Source organism: Chaetura pelagica, unplaced genomic scaffold (assembly GCF_000747805.2).
Source record: "Chaetura pelagica isolate M959 unplaced genomic scaffold, ChaPel_1.0 scaffold29, whole genome shotgun sequence".
NCBI classification, from domain to species: Eukaryota; Metazoa; Chordata; class Aves; order Apodiformes; family Apodidae; genus Chaetura; species Chaetura pelagica.
The window spans coordinates 299163-314963 of record NW_009970720.1 but is presented as its reverse complement, the minus strand read 5'-3'; the positions used below and the strand labels follow the sequence as shown (position 1 = coordinate 314963).

Genomic DNA, 15801 nt, shown 5'->3' with positions numbered 1-15801 from the left:
GTGGACCTGGCTTCAGCATTTGACACGCTGGACCCCCTGATTATCTCACTTAGCAAGTGTTGAATGCCCAACCTAAAAACAGCTTCAAATCATATAATTCCTTTAAAATTAAGGTGGGGATTATATTCAACAGCTTCACCTCTCAGAAGGCACTCACTAAGATTAATTTTTAATAATGGGAACTTCCTTTTCAATATATACCTGAGGATTTTGTGGGGAAAATGTGGCAAGCCCTACTGCAAATTGCATGACATTGACGCATGTTTTCAACTGATGTAGCCATGACCATATCTATGATGTTACAGTGCCAGCAAGAGCCCCATATGGATGAAGAGCAAGAGTGAAGTTTGAAAGGAAGTTTGGAAAAGGAAGTTTTCAAAAATACCATCTTTCAGCTTCTGCTTGATATGAAATACCTTCTTTCTTCTTGGCACAGGCATCCATCACTTTCTGGCTGAATTACTGCCTCATGGCAGTACTGAGTGGTGAATGTTACCATGATGCACAGTTTGATACAGAATAGGTATTTACCCTTACTGTAACAGGTTAAATTGAGAGTATTCTGACTCTTTCAGTGTTCTGAGCTAACCACCAATTTTTGGGAACCCCTCTGCAACCTTTCACTTACTGCCAGCTGGTTGTGTGTGTCAGTCAAGTAATGGCACCCCTTCCTTTCTTGTGTGACAAGGCACAAAAATACACAGGGAACTGTTCACAACTCTTTGCAGCTCCCTTCAATGCAGCAGCAGAAGCAGCCATTCCCACCTCCAAGGAGCAGACATGCCTGTCCATTGGCATTTCTGGCTTCTACTAAGCTATGCTGAAATCCCTTCCATTGTCTCTTGGGCAGCTTCAGAAGCCAGATTAAGGTGTTCCTCCTGGGTTTCAAAGGAAGTAGTACGTCAGGCTTCAGAAAAGACCACATGTGGATTTCTGAGCTTGTGTGACACATGAGCTCCTCTGGGACAATGCAAGCATCAAAGTTCAGGATGCAGCAACTGAGAGTTGGAGACAGGACCTCTTGGCTAAAGCCACTTGTCTGTAGGACAAATTTCCAGAGGAAATTGGAATATCATTAGAAATTGCTGGAGTGCTTTCCTTGATGAGAAGTTCTTTACATTATTAAGAACAATGTTCAGAATGCTAAAACCCCCTTTCAAAAGAAGGAAGTTATTAAAGTGAAAAAAAAACAACAAACAAAAACTGAAAAATCAGGAGAGTTTTGTCTGCACAAAAAGTGCCAGGCTAGACTTTTGAAGAAGTTTACTGGAAATCTGAGCATTGCCATTATCTTTCTTAGGCAGTGTTCAGGGCAGCAGGTATTATGTCATTCATGGCTATGCTGCTTCTTTGTTTATATGATCAGTGTGTGTACTTTGGAGTCAATAATTTGTAGAAAACTGTATGACTGAAAAGCAGATGTTTCTTACTTTCACTGCACTTTTATAAGATGAAGCTTTATATGAAAGAAATAAGACCATATTGATGTCTGTACCAAGTAACATCTCCTATGCAGAGTAGCAAACTTTAAAAATGTTACTTTAAAAGATGAAATGTAAAGCAATTTCCTTTTTTTTTCTTTCTTTCACTGTGGTTGTTATGTTAAGAAAAGGTGAACAGGGCAGATATCAGGAGGTGCTTCCTGTTTGTGCAAACAGATGGTGAGTTGGCATTAACCATATACATAAGATAACGTTATCAGAACATCTTAACCACATGCATCACTTTCAAGAGAACTTTTATAAAGCATTTTCTTTATTTTGAAATTAATTTAATTAAAATATATGCAGATGTGACAGCTACTTAACTGAATATTTGCTAATTGCCCACAGTATAACATTTTACGTTGTCAAGCTTTGGCTAAGAAGTGCTTTTACAAAATATGCTATGGCAGCTTATGTGTGTGGGAAACAGGTAGAGCTGCTTTTCAAAAACAGAGGAAGGAGGTTACGTGAAAAGAAATACCATAACTAGGGTTTTAGCAGGTCAGAGACATTCACTAGCTCTAGATATCTCTTCCTTATTCTGTAAGAAAGGAGGATACAGCTTTCCTTGTAAACAGTATTGTCCCAGACACCATAAAAAAACCCCAACAACCCAAACCAAAAAAAGACATCAAGGATGTGACCTCATAAGGCACGTCAGTACGTAAAGGTCTGGCAGCTACCCAAGAATAAGTCATCAACGTGGCATTTCCTTACAACTTTTTCTGGAATGAGGAGCTGCTGTTTTCCTATTCCCTCAATCCACTCTTAAATCTCGTTCTTTGGTCTTCTAAATTTGTGACCAGTTTGTTGTCTTCCTGTAACAGAAGATACAACATCACCAGTGTTCTCCTAATCTACTTCTGGTAGTGATTAATCAGAGATCAATAAAATGGTCTCCTTGTTATGTTTGTCCACTGTTGGGCAGTAACAAAGAATTTACAGTCAACCGATTCACCCAGTTTTTGCACTGCTAAACCAAAAGAAACTGAATTTTTCTTTAGTTAAGTATTACAACCTAGGAGTAAGGGAGGGGGAAAGGCTTATAGGCCTTTCTTAGGTGTGTCTGTCACCCTTCTAATCAAGTAATTAATGGAGCAGTCTTTTTTCCAAGTGTTTTTCCTGATTACATGTAGAAGTCCATGTTGCAGACAGAAATCAGGGGCCAGTCACCAATTTGTAGAAATAGTTTTTATAAATGATAATCTGTGGATTGATATTTCAGTGCTTGTCTTTCTCTAGTAGCACAGCAGTCAGGATTTCCAAAGCAGTTTCAGATTAACACCATGAAAACAGGTATGAGTGCTGGCAATGGAGACTAGAAGTTTTTCATAGCATCCTACTGCAGGGACCAGTGCCTGCAAGCTGATGGGAACCTTTTCCCTCTTGACTACAGTGAGCTTGATGCTGTTTTCATGTCATAAGCAGAGAAGGCCTCCTTGAGCCTCTCATTCTGCAGCACAAAGTAATGGAGAATTTTATTTATATATGCGTGTGTGTGTGTATATATATATGTATATTTAAAAATCCGTTTGCTGTAGTAAGTCTTGCAACATTAAAACAATTGGGCATGGAAGATTTGAACGAAGGAAAGCAGATGTGAGCAAGAAATCTAACCTTTGCATACATAATGTGACAAGTGGCTACCATCCAGAGCACTGTATGGGGGAAGGAGTTGATTTAAGTCATGTACCCAAAAGCACCAATAGGCTGTCTGTGCTGAGGGCCACTCTGGTATGGTACAGCTCTTCAGCCTTGGAACAGACTTGCGTGAGAAAGAGCTGTAGTTAGAAATAGCTGTGAAAAGCCTTTTTGGGGCCTCAGTCAGTTTGGGAGTTGCTTTTTAAGTTCAGGTCCTTGCTGAACTTCTTTGTGGATACCTATGTGTCAAGTTGTCAAATAGTGTATCACCCTCCCTGGTCCTGACTCACCAACTTCTGGTCTGTATCTTAACACCTGCCCAATGACTGTGGCTTTGTCTGGCAATCTGGACTTTTGACTGACCAAGGACCTGCTGGTTCTGCTGAGTGGACCTGCTCTTCTCACTATGATCCTGTGGAAACACACTACAATTCAGTGAGAACACTGCCTCTGATTGCCTTGTTGTCACCCCTGGCTCCCAGCTCACCTTTCCTCTCAGCAGCACCTGCAATTACTCCTCCCTGACACCTAAGATACAGGACAAAAAAAAAATGTCACCCGAGATAGTCTCAGTGCAAGATAGCTTGAGTCTGTCATCACTAAAACTGGCTCTGGACATAAGGGATTTAATGCATCCTCCTTAGCTAGTCCAGAGTGAGGTTAAGTCCCAGCCCACAAACCATTTAGTATTAAACGTCATTCTTTTTATAACAAACCAGAATCACAGAAGACTGCCTGAATTTCATGTAATGGATTAGGCTGGCACACACTTGTCACTGAAGGTGTTTTGCAGGCAAGGAGCTTGCCTACTGGACCCTTCATCATCCTCACTGCTGAATTATTGGCTTCCTTTTTGCCTGTATTGTGTACCACTCCAGAGAGCTCTGAGACAAGGCTCCTGTGGAGGCAAAAGAGATGGGAATGAGCTCACCTGTGCTCATCTGTTGAGTGCCTGCTGCCAGGATTCAAGTATATTGTGAAATGCATAAATATTGTTGGCTGATTCCCCAGTAGTTTTAGAAGAATCACTTAAATAAAATAATCAGATTGGACATCTTAATGGGAAATCTCCCTGACTTGTCACAGAGTAAGCATGTTAGCATGGTCAAAAAACATTATAGGGGAGATCTGCAAAATAATTTTGGTAAAACAAGGTGGAGTATTGGTCTGGAAATCTCCTTCTGCACATTTTTTAACTGGAATTTGTGATATTCACTTAATTGAAGACTTTTTTTGCTGTTTGAGTTGGGTCAAATTAAAATTCACAGATCTTCATGTATTTATGCTGTGACAGCTGTTGTTGTGTGAAAGTCTTCACTTTAGTGCAGTTTTCCTCACTGCAAATTTGTGGCCTTGAACTCAGCCTTCTGTGGATCCAAGACATTAGCTGCACTTCTTATTTTTTCCTTACCTTTACTTGATGGAATTGGTGCCATGGTCCCATAGTTCTTCCTGCAGTTCCTTGCTCTTTTCTCCCTCTGCTCTTTTGAGCTGGACTTTGTGCATGTCCGTCATGTAATTAGAAGCAAATCTGTGAGGGAAAATAATTTTCTTGCAGCTAAAGATCAAAAAGCATAACGTGCCTGGTTTTGGTGCAGTATGTAAAGCAATACACAGATGAGAAGTGTTGGGATTAATCCTGGGCATCAGTGTTCACATACCATTAAGAGTTTCAGCCTTTAATATCTCTTGTCATTGCCTGTTGGATGTTTTCACCTCAATAATACATTTGTCACAGGTTTCAAAGATAGTTAAAATATTCCGAGGGCAACAAAAAGTTATTTCACAGCTATTTTGATTTAATTTGTCTTTCTGTTATTTCTGGGAAAGGCTTAGTAGTCTTCACATGGAATTCCTCTGAATACATCAGTCTATATATGAAGATATCTGCTGGAAACCTTCAAAAATAAATGGTTAACTTAGTAAGGAATCAGCATTTTTTTACTGAAAGTAACAACTTCTGTATGCATCAATTTAAAATGCATCATAAGTTTAGGATAAGGAGGTAGATAAATCTCTTTGTAGTGCTATGGGGCAGTGCACAGGACAGAGAAGCTGCAAAACCAAACTGGAATAGGCGGCTCAGTAGTAAAGCTGAGGGCACAGCTGGAAAGGTATGTTTATTTCAGTCCTGAGATACACTGGAATACTGCCAAATTGATGCATTTATTGTAGATTTTGTATTTTGTGCACATTATTCTGTATTACTTTTGACATAGATGTGTCATAGTCCTGTTTGTAGGATTTTTCATTTAATCGGTTTGATATGAATGACCCTGGGACGGAAGCATTATTTTCTCCCTGTCAGGTCTTTTCAAAAGAATAAAAAAAAAGCAGAGCAGCATTAGTGCGGGGTTCTTGCTGAGCTATAGTACTTAGTAGACTTTTGGAAATACAAAATTAATGAATTAAAACTCAAAATAATTCTGAGTTGAAGGAAACTACAGATGAGGAAGTACAGGATGTGATTTTCCAAGACCAGAGAGTAGTGCACTGATGTCATTAGAAGGTCTGAGATCCCTCTCTGGTTTTAAGCTACAAACCAAATATCCTTTTTACTGCGCTATGCTGTTTGGCTAACACAAGGCTTACATAGAATCCTTTGGTAAAAACCTCATGACCTTTAAGCAAACATTTTATGCAGCATGCAAAATATAAATGTAGACATATAGTAGTTTTTTTAAAATTCCAAACCACTAACAGTGGAAACTGTGTCTTGAAAACTGGGACTCCTAGCGCAGCTTCACAGGGGAAAAGGCACTATAGTATAAAAAGGACTGAAACACTTCAGAAGCAAGCATTTCAAAACTCCTGACTTCCCAAATGCTTTTGAAAGTGTGCTATTGCACTGCCCCCTGCGGTGTCTGTGCTGGTAGGGTCTCCTCTGGAGAGAAAGGAAGAAAACAAAGGAAAGGGCAAGAAAAGTAAATTATTGGATTGTTTTCTGGTCTAGCAGCAGGTTTAGCTGCTGATGGTCTGATTGACCAGAGGGCATTGAATGCTCCAGGGGTACATAAAGGCAGGAAGGGCCCTTTCTGAGAGGGGAAAAGAAAAAATTCTCTTAAGAGGAAGGTCTTCTGAGAAATGACAGTATAGAAGTAAAATGGAGCAGCTAGAGGAAGGAAGCTCATGTCCTATATATGCAGAAAGGGAGGGGGATCTTCTCCATAGTAACAGAGGGAGCGAGGAGGAGGAGGTGAAGGACAACAGAAACTGCAAAAGGTGTTTGAACAAATCGTTCAGAAAAAAGAGATATGGGGTTTCCTCTTCTTCCCCGCTTGCTGGGCCTGTGGTTTTGATGTGATACAAAATCCCTTAAAAATGTTTAAGCTAATAAAATGAAGTTGGATTCTTTCTGGACAATTCTAAAGCTTGTATTTTGGTATTTGTACTTACTGCTACAAGACTTGAAGCTCAGTTGTTAGAAGAAAGTTTCAGTTCTGTGATTAACATCACACACGTTCCTGTTGTATAGTAATATTATTACTGCGTAGTTACAAAATGTTTTGACACTGGAATAGGGCCACATTTTGCGATGGTATTTAATACACAGAAGTTGGGGTAGGTGGTCTGTGTGTCTCTAACGGTCACAGGTGTCACAGAAGTAATCACTTGCATGGAAATCACAGGATCCTGAAGGCTGGGATTACTCTTCACCATGAGGGTAATAAGGCACTGGAATAGGTTACTCAGGGAGGTTGTGGATGCCACCTCCCTGGAGGTGTTCAAGGACGGGCTGGATGAGCCCTTGTGCAGCCTGTTCTAGTGTGAGGTGTCCCTGCTCATAGCAGGGAGGTTGGAACCTGATGATCTTTAAGGTCCCTTCCAGCCCTAACCACTCTGTGATTCCTGATGTGATTTTGAAGATACACCAAGAATGCATTTTGGGGTTTTGCCCCACACTTACTTCTTGCACTTTTTTTCCCTGGGTAGCTCCAGTCACAGTCTTGCAAAGCACTTGCAGGACCTGCTGCTGCATTTCTTGCCAGACAAACCCCTGTTGGCAAAGGGAACAGGCCCTTCAGCCCCAGAAACCTAACTGTTGTAAACCAAATCTTTCACAAGATTTATTATGTGTATTACATGGGGTGGATGATGTTTTTGTTTAAAAATATCTGTTGTTCTTTTTGCAAAAACTGACAGCAGTGTCTGCTTTCAGGGTGGCATGATAAACTGGAATAGACTGTTTCTTCCTTTACGTCACAGACATAATGCGAATTATCAAGATCATCACCCGTCTGAACAAGACATACATCCACCTACTGAGGTTTCTGAAGAGCAGGTAAACATTTTTCTGTTTTAAAATGGTATTTAAAAACTGGTTAGGAATTACTTCTAATAATTGTCATCTGCTGACACTGTTTCTTAAGTATTCTCTGTAGCAACATAAGTAGGAGTATCAGATAACAGTCACAATGCAGAAATAACAGATTATCATTGCCATCCATACCAGAGTTACAGATCAACTTGGGAGTTTCTGCTGTTATGTGTTTATGTGTAACTGTGTTATGTGTTTACGTGTAACTGTTTGTTTTTCATGTTGAAAGAAGAGATAGTTTCAGTAGTAGAATCTATTCAAATCTGATAAATGTTTCAAAGAAGGAAAAATGGCAAATAGATCACAGAGTCATGGAACTGTCAGAGTTGAAAGAGACCTCTAGAGATCATGGAGTCCAACTCCCCTGCTAAAGCTTGATCCCCTAGAGCACATTACTCAGGGCTGCATCCAAGTGGGTTTTGAATATCTTCAGAGAAGGGGACTCCACAACCTCCCGGGGCCTGTCCCAGGGCTCTGTCACTCTCACAGTAAATAAGTTCCTTCTCGTATTTAAATGGAGCTTCCCATGTTCCAGCTTGTGCCCGTTGACCCTCATCCTGTCACTGGGAACTACTGAAAAGAGTCAGGCTCCATCCTCCTTGCACCCACCCTTTAGGTACTTGTAGGCATTAATAAGGTCTCCTCTCAGCCTTCTCTTCTCCAGGCTAAAGAGTCCCAGCTCTCTCAGCCTTTCTTTATAAGAGTGATTTCATTAATTGTAGGCGTGCAGGTTTTTTATTCATTGCTGTCTGCAGCTTAAGTTTCCAATTCTGTCATGTAGGGGAAGAAGAATGTTGGTTTTTGTCTTCAACACACACTTGGCCTTAAACTTGGATGTTTCCCTCAGTAACGAGGTTGACTGACTTCACATACTGATGCCACAGAGAAGTTTGTGTCTTTTCTATCAAGTATAGATTTAGACTTAATTTGCAGATTTAGGCTTTCAGGCTTTTGTTGATAGTTTTATTCTCAGAAGAAAGGAGGATTTACAAGGAAGTTAAAGAATTTAATAATAGTCTTGTTTTTGTATTCAGGATTTATTGCATGCAATTAAGTTCTCTAGGTTGTAACCTGTCTGCAGTTAGCTGCATTGGCCATTTTATAGTCTAAGGTCTCTGCTACCCTTGAACAAGAGTAGGTTTCAAGGGTGAGTTTTTCTTTCTCTTTTTCCCTTTTTTTTTTTTTTTAAAAAAGATAAATCAACACTTGCTCAGACCATGCTGTCATTTCAGATTACTTTAAAATGAGATTGTCATGATGATCTTTCCTATGATCTGATTTCTAGTTTTGATTCAGTATTAGATAATGTTTAAAACTTTAACTGCACTGCTGGTTTTAACTGCAAACCTCCCAGGCTACATCCAAAAAGGCAAAAAAAAAGCCAACTGAGAAAAAAACAAACAAACAAAAAAACAGAAAAGAAAAAAAAAAGGAAAAGAAAGCCCCCCCACCAAATAACACCTTCTGAGGCAAAACCCAGAAAATTAATCTTGGTTGGTCTGGAAGTTCTGGGTATAAGATGGACCAAATGATAGTGACCAGCAGGAGCAGGGATGTGATTCTCCCCCTGTACACAGCACCAGTGAGGCCTCACCCTGAGTACTGTGAACAGTTCTGGGCCCCTCACTTCAAGAAGGACACTGAGGTGCTGGGGCAGGTCCAGAGGAGAGCAACAAGGCTGGTGAAGGGACTAGAGGGAAAGTCTTATACGGGCAGGCTGAGGGAGCTGGGGTTGTTTAGCCTGGAAGAGACTCAGGGGGGACCTTATCACTCTCTTCAACTACCTGAAGGGAAGTTGTAGTCAGGCGGGGGCTGGGCTCTTTTTCCAGGCAACTAGTGACAGGACAAGAGGGCATGGCCTGAAGCTGCTCCAGGGGAGGTTTAGTTTGGATATTAGGAAGCACATCCTCACAGAGAGGGTGACTGCCCAGGGAAGTGGTGGAGGCACCGTCCCTGGATGTGTTCAGGGAAAGGCTGGATGTGGCACTTAGTGCCATGGTCCAGCTGATGTGGTGGTGTTAGGTCATAGGTTGGACTTGATCTCAGAGGTCTTTTCCAGCCTCAATACTTCTGTGATCTGTGATTTACCCTGCTGGGTTTGTTTGTTTATTTGCCTTATGGACAAATTCTGCTTATGGGAACTTTTATGGTTGGGCTGGAATTAATGAAATAGTTGTTAGTCTGACTTAGGCTGGGTTCATCCCCAAAGCCTTTATGTCCAGATTTATTTTCTCATGCATTGAAACTGTAGAGCTCACCTGATGGCTGTTATTTGCAATGCTGACTAGTTACCCTGCAAAAAAAGAAAAAAAGGAATCTAAGTACCTTGGATTTCTTAGGACTGTGCTAATAACTGTACAGGTTGTCTCAGAATGGCGGAAAAGCAAGGTTTTCTTCTGTTGTTCAGATTAAAATTTGCAAGCATTTGCAATGCATTTGGTACAAAAATCTCAGCATTTCTCATGGGTTTTTTAGCACCTTAAGTTACTCTTACCAGTATACATCTCTGTTTCCTGGAGCTGGATATGCTCAGATGCAAGTAGTTTTTTGTTGTTACAACCTGTTCCCTATGATTCTCGCTGGATATTTCTGTAAATGGGGAAGATTGCAGTTCCAGCCACCACTTCTTAAGGTCAGAATTCATGGCAACTATGGTAAAAACTTTTCTTTTGAAATGTATTTCAGTGGTTAGCTTTTATTCCGCTGCCTGCCCTTTTTCTCATAAAAAAGCACAATCAGATGAAAAATCAGGCAGAGGAAACGTGAGAAAGTTGCAGCTTCTGAAATCCAGTTTGAAGTTGCACTATTGTTGCAGAGCTGTAGAAAGTAACGATTCATTTCTGTCTCTACAGGAAGGTGAGAAACCAGCATTGGGTTCTAAGAGAGGGGGAAAGAGGGAAACGTAGAAAAAGGATCGATAAGGTATTTGATACTGTGACAGGCAAGGTGGCCGTTTTCAAACATTTTGAAACCATGTCTTTAGATTAAGAGAATGAGACTCCCCCACCTCTGGGCATACTTGGCACTAGCTGTTTCTCAGTAAGCCAACAGAGCAGTGAAGATTAAAAATACTGAAAGTTCTGGAGGTGTCTTAGAGGAAGGGGAGATTGTTTTAATGGCACCTTTCCTTTAAAAGGCATTTAAAGTACTTTCACTACTAGTACACATTGCTTTTGTACCCTGGGAAGAATCCTCCTGAAATGTAAATGGCCTCTGCTGTGTTCTGCTGCTGCTGCTGTGGGCTCTGTATGAGCAGAGGAGGAGCAGTGGTAGCTTCCAGACAGCTCCTGTAGCCCAGGACTTCCAGGTTCAGGAGTTGTGATGTCTGGTTGGACTTGATGATCTTAAAGGTCTTTTCTAACTGGCACAATTCTGTGATTCCATCACAGGCCATTTGGAGCAGGATAGGGAGTACTTTATGCTGCCAATGGCCACAGTTATTTTTATGTGCAGCTCCATGCCCTCCCCCAGCCCTTTCTTCTCCCCTCTAGAAGATTAAATATAAAAGTGAAGGAGTTATATTGTGATTTTTAGTCATCCCTAATTGATAATAGTAGATTTAAAATCTGCTTTAGATTGGAATTAAGCAACAAATTAAATCTGGATATACCTACATTGTTTTTTTCATGTGGTAATTTGAGTATCTGACACAGAGCAAAATGGTTAGCTGTTGAGTACATGATATTATCAAGAGGGACAGTCAAGTGATTATTGATTACCAAAGTCAGTAACATAATATGACCTTTCCCAGATAATCCTTCCAGGTCATTGATTTATGTTGTTTGTTTTGACAATATTTAGAATTTTTCCAAAAATTTTAATGTGAACTCATTAAAATATTGCGGTGCCTCTGTTTCAGGTTTAGATAAATAATTTTTGGTTTTTTAATGCCCTCTGGATAAGAAGGTCTTTTCATAGAAAGCAGAGCTAAGGATGCCTGGACAGGTTCTCGCATCTGCTGTATATTTCCGTATTTTGCTTAGTGATGGGTTCTTAAGGTCTTGTGAAGAGCAGCAAGCCCCAAAGTCAGACCATAGTTTTCATGTGTAGTGCCACACTTTCTGTTTTATTCTTCTTTCAAAGCTGGATCAGATAAGGAGATAGAGGTGTGGCATTTTCAGCAAACAGTTGGTTTTGAATCAAGTATCAGAAAGCAGTCATCTCTGCGGCAGTGTTTTCAGGTGTGCTGGCCCAGGTATGTGGTTTTGGCAGTGCGTAGCCACACTTGCTTGCTCTCTGGAAAGGTGAGCTTTTGAGCAGTCTGATCCATGGAAGAGAGCTCTCTGACCCTGTTAACATGTGCACACAGTGTAAATACAACTCTGGGTTTAAAGTGGTGTTCTTTCTTTTTCCAGGTTGCGCGACTTATGGAAATGGGATTTTCCAGGGGAGATGCTCTAGAAGCTCTGAGGGCTTCAAATAATGACTTAAATGTAGCCACTAATTTTCTACTGCAGCACTGATGGTTTTCTGTCTGAAGGAACTTCACATGATGGGTTTGTATGCGTCTGAAAGAGGATCAAAGCCACCTGCTGGACAGACTGATGAAGGTCGTTCCCCCGAGAGCGTCAGAAAGGAGAAACCGGCTTCTCGTGACTGGTGATTCAAAATGATGTTAATGAATGATGTGAACTTTTCCCAGGCCTTCAGATCACTTGGTGATTTCTACTCTGGTTATCCTTTTCAAAGTAACTTTAGTTGCTTCTCGTTACTGGATATCACCTAAATTTATTTTTAAAATAAAGTAGGTGGGGTTTTTTCTTGTAAGTCCTTGTTAGAGATGTTATCACACTTAATGACTAGGAAAAGAAGCTCCAACAACCACAACAACTAGATTCACCTATGAAGAAAAATAGTATTTTCTTCATTTACCACTCTAATTTCTCTAGCTTACGTGTTATTTTACAGTACTTGATTTTTGATTACAGTAATAAGAGGTTTGAAGATAATTTTCAACTCAGTAAAGGCTTATGGGACTACTGTGATATTCTTCAGAAAGTTTTATTAATGCCTGTAATATTTTCTCTCTTGAATTCCTTTTTGAATAAAAGTTGTCATTCAGAACATAAAACACAGGTAGGATGCAAGAAAATTCCTGTGCCGATTGGAAACTATGGTAAGTGATCACTGTAAGTTTAAGTTTTACCAACTGAGTAAATTGCTATTCAGATACAGGTCATGAAGATGCTCAGTGGACGCAATAAAGGTGAATTGAATGATGCAGTAAGATAAAAAGTGACATTTTTTGAATGACTTCCATGTCTGATTCAGACAGACTGAATCGATGTATGTATGCTCAGTGTCTCATGTGCTGGTTTCATTTTTTGAGCTGGCTACATACTGTCTTAAAAGAAAATTATAAAAAGCTACCTTTTTCTATGTATAGTTCTAGTTTTCTACTGTCAAAGATGTGGATGACCTTGCATTTGCTGAATCCTCACTGTCTGAAGGAACTTACCGTTGGTCATAGACTGGAATATTAACCTGAAGGGTGATTCAGGATAAGACAGGAGGTAACAGGATGCTGATGCTAAGGCAGTGCAGTGTTGGTTTTGAAGTTTAGACTGATAAATAAACTTTCTTGGCTTGGGGCTCAGAAGTGCTCAGTATTAACACCTTAGGAGTTTCAAGAGGTGGGGTGGAGAGATCTCTATAAAACCAGGCTGAAGTAATTAGGAGATTCCAAACTGCAACTTGATGAAACCAATCTGCTCATGTATCTCAAGCATTTAATGTATATTTCTGTATGTACTCTTCTTTTGTACGTTGTGTGTATGTATGTGGCCCTTTATAAACACACAGGCATTTTAAATACATACATACCTTAAGAGTAAGAGGACATCAGAAGCATGACAAAGGCAATAGCAGCTGCAAAGGGGAGGAGGTGAAAGAATGCAGGAGAGAGAAGGATGTTTTGAACATCCAGATGGAAATGTGTGCACCAAAGTACAGATCTGTGCAGTCTCGCTTGGCCTGGAAAATACACTGGGAAATTACAGGACAAGTTTAAGGAGAGAGAGATACCTTTCTTTTGTTTAACGTACTGATAAAACTGAAAAAAGTCATGCAGGCATACAAGTCCTTTTCCAGAAATGACATCAAATTTGTGCAGCTTTCAGCACATGATTGTCCTGTATATATATTTTAGTATTTTCCAGCAGGTAAAATAAGGGGTTTTTTTTAATGACTGTGTGTTTTCCTGGCCTTAGATCAACCTCCTTCAGGGTCTGGGCTTGCTGCTATGATGACACTATTTGGGCAGGGTCTGTTTTTTATTTGAAAGGTTTTGTTTGTCTGAAGCTGAGTACCTTGAGTGTACCCAGAGAACTCTGGAAACCGACTGTCTTATGAAGGAAAGGGCAAATGTAAGAAGAAAAGCCTACAATACTTTGTATATGTAAAGTAGTTGAGTGTTTTGAAACAAGTATAGGTTTTAATTTTGAAACACAGATTCTTCCTTCACAAATATTTTATCAAAAGTAGCAATAAAGACCAGTGAATTACTATTAGAAGTAAAATTTTGTCTTTAGGAAATCAAGGTTGACTTAGCCCAGGGTAAATTAAATATGACCTGTGCCCTTTCAGACATTGCCCTGCTCTAGGGACAAGCATAAAGAGCATTTATTCTTTGGAATTTGAAAACATGTCAAGTGGCACTTGGGACATGTAAGTGGATATTCTTCCAGTCTAAATACTTTCTTACTATTATCTATACAAGGGGTATCCAAATGTCACAGTTGTTTGAAAAACCCTGTTTTGCCTGGGCATTTTGCAAATGTCAAACATAAGGGGTCAATGTGATGTCAGCTGAAAACTCCCCTTGACATCTGTGACAAGTGTTCATGCTCAAAATGCTTCCAGAATTGTGATTTCCAATTTAAAAAAAAAGAAGAAGTGGTAAAAGAAGGAGTCTCGGGTGCCATTGAGCACATTTCCTGTTTCGTACAAGAACAGTAGAAGAAAGATTCACACATTAGAGCTGGAAAACAACTTGGTTGCCACATGATGGTGAAACTTTCACGGACCATTTCTGGGAATGCAAGGGACATGTTCTTTATTTTGCAATAAGAGTAGTTGCTGCTGTTAAAATTTCTCTACTAGACTAGGAAAGTTGTCTTTTGAGACAACACCAGAATAATTTACTGGGGGACTTTCCCAGACAGTTATATAATACTTCGAAATACACCCACAGGGAGGTTTGCATTTGTGGATATCTGCCTGATAAGCTACCAGGTTCTCAAGCCTTAACTTTTTGCTAAGGTGCAGAATGGTTGGACTCCATACTTTCCAAAACCGTTCTCCTCCCCCCAGAGAAGTGTTAAAGGTTGCCTGCTACTCAGGTGAGCAGGTGGACTGGCACAGCTGGTTCGTGCACCAACCTGTGCATGTTGGTGCCTTTGTGAACATGTGATGGAGAGGAGGTCTCCTTGGTTTTGTCTGAAACAGAAGAACAAGCAAGTAAAACATAATCAAGGTACTGCGCAAAGGGCAACGTTTTTGGCTCGCCTGTTTGTGTATATATATACATATATGTGTATATGCATATATATGTGTGTATATATATGTATATATACAGAGTGAGTATATTTATGTATTGATTTGATGAATATAACTGGAGCTAAAAGTTTGTTGAAGAAAATTAAAAGTCTGTATTCAAAGACTCCCCATCTCTCACCCATGTGTGTCTTTGGAGTATATATGCAGTTTTCATGGCACCCAAATTTGAAAGCACTCAGAACTACAACTCCAGTGTTGTAGGGGAACTGCATCTGTTTGAGAATAAGTAAATGGACAGTATTAATTTGAACTAATAGGAGATTTTGATATGGAAGTGCAATTAATTTCTTGTGTATGTTCTTCTACAACAAAAACCAAAATGAAATTAGCTTGAACTGGGTAGCCATAGTAATAAGTAATTTATGTAAATGAGTATAAATACTCTTTCATTGGGAGAGTGACATGAGCACACAAACACAGTATGTGTTCCTATATATGCACACATATGCATACATGCATATTTATATATATATATGCTTAAAACATACTGGGTTTGATATAATTTTTAGTAGGATTACATTTCTCCTGTTTACATATATTAAGGGATGCTTTGACCATAGGAAGTCAACTCTTAACTGAAACTCAAAGAGGGTAGGTGCTACCAATAGTTTTCAGTCCAAATATAAGACAAGAAATGGATGATGGGAGAACAGGAGTGGTACTGCCTGATGAATGGGTGCGACTGGGGAGAATCTCTACAATTTGGTAGTTCAGCTGCTGTCACTGATATTTTCCAAAGGAGAGTTTTAAGAGGAATCAAGAAGTTAGATGGAGCTACATGTGGTTGTATGGGCCTGTTTC

General features: G+C 39.9%; 1 protein-coding gene across 1 annotated transcript in view; it reads left to right on the top strand.

Moving 5' to 3' along the window:
* The window catches only part of UBAC2 (UBA domain containing 2), a 113167-nt gene extending 100704 nt beyond the window's left edge, over positions 1–12463 (top strand). The window contains exons 8-9 of the mRNA XM_010006345.1: positions 7285–7407; positions 11799–12463. Of these exons, the coding sequence (XP_010004647.1) occupies positions 7285–7407; positions 11799–11906 (231 nt within the window). The 3' untranslated portion in view covers positions 11907–12463. The remainder of the gene's footprint in view (positions 1–7284; positions 7408–11798) is intronic.
* The last annotated feature ends 3338 nt before the right edge of the window (positions 12464–15801 follow it).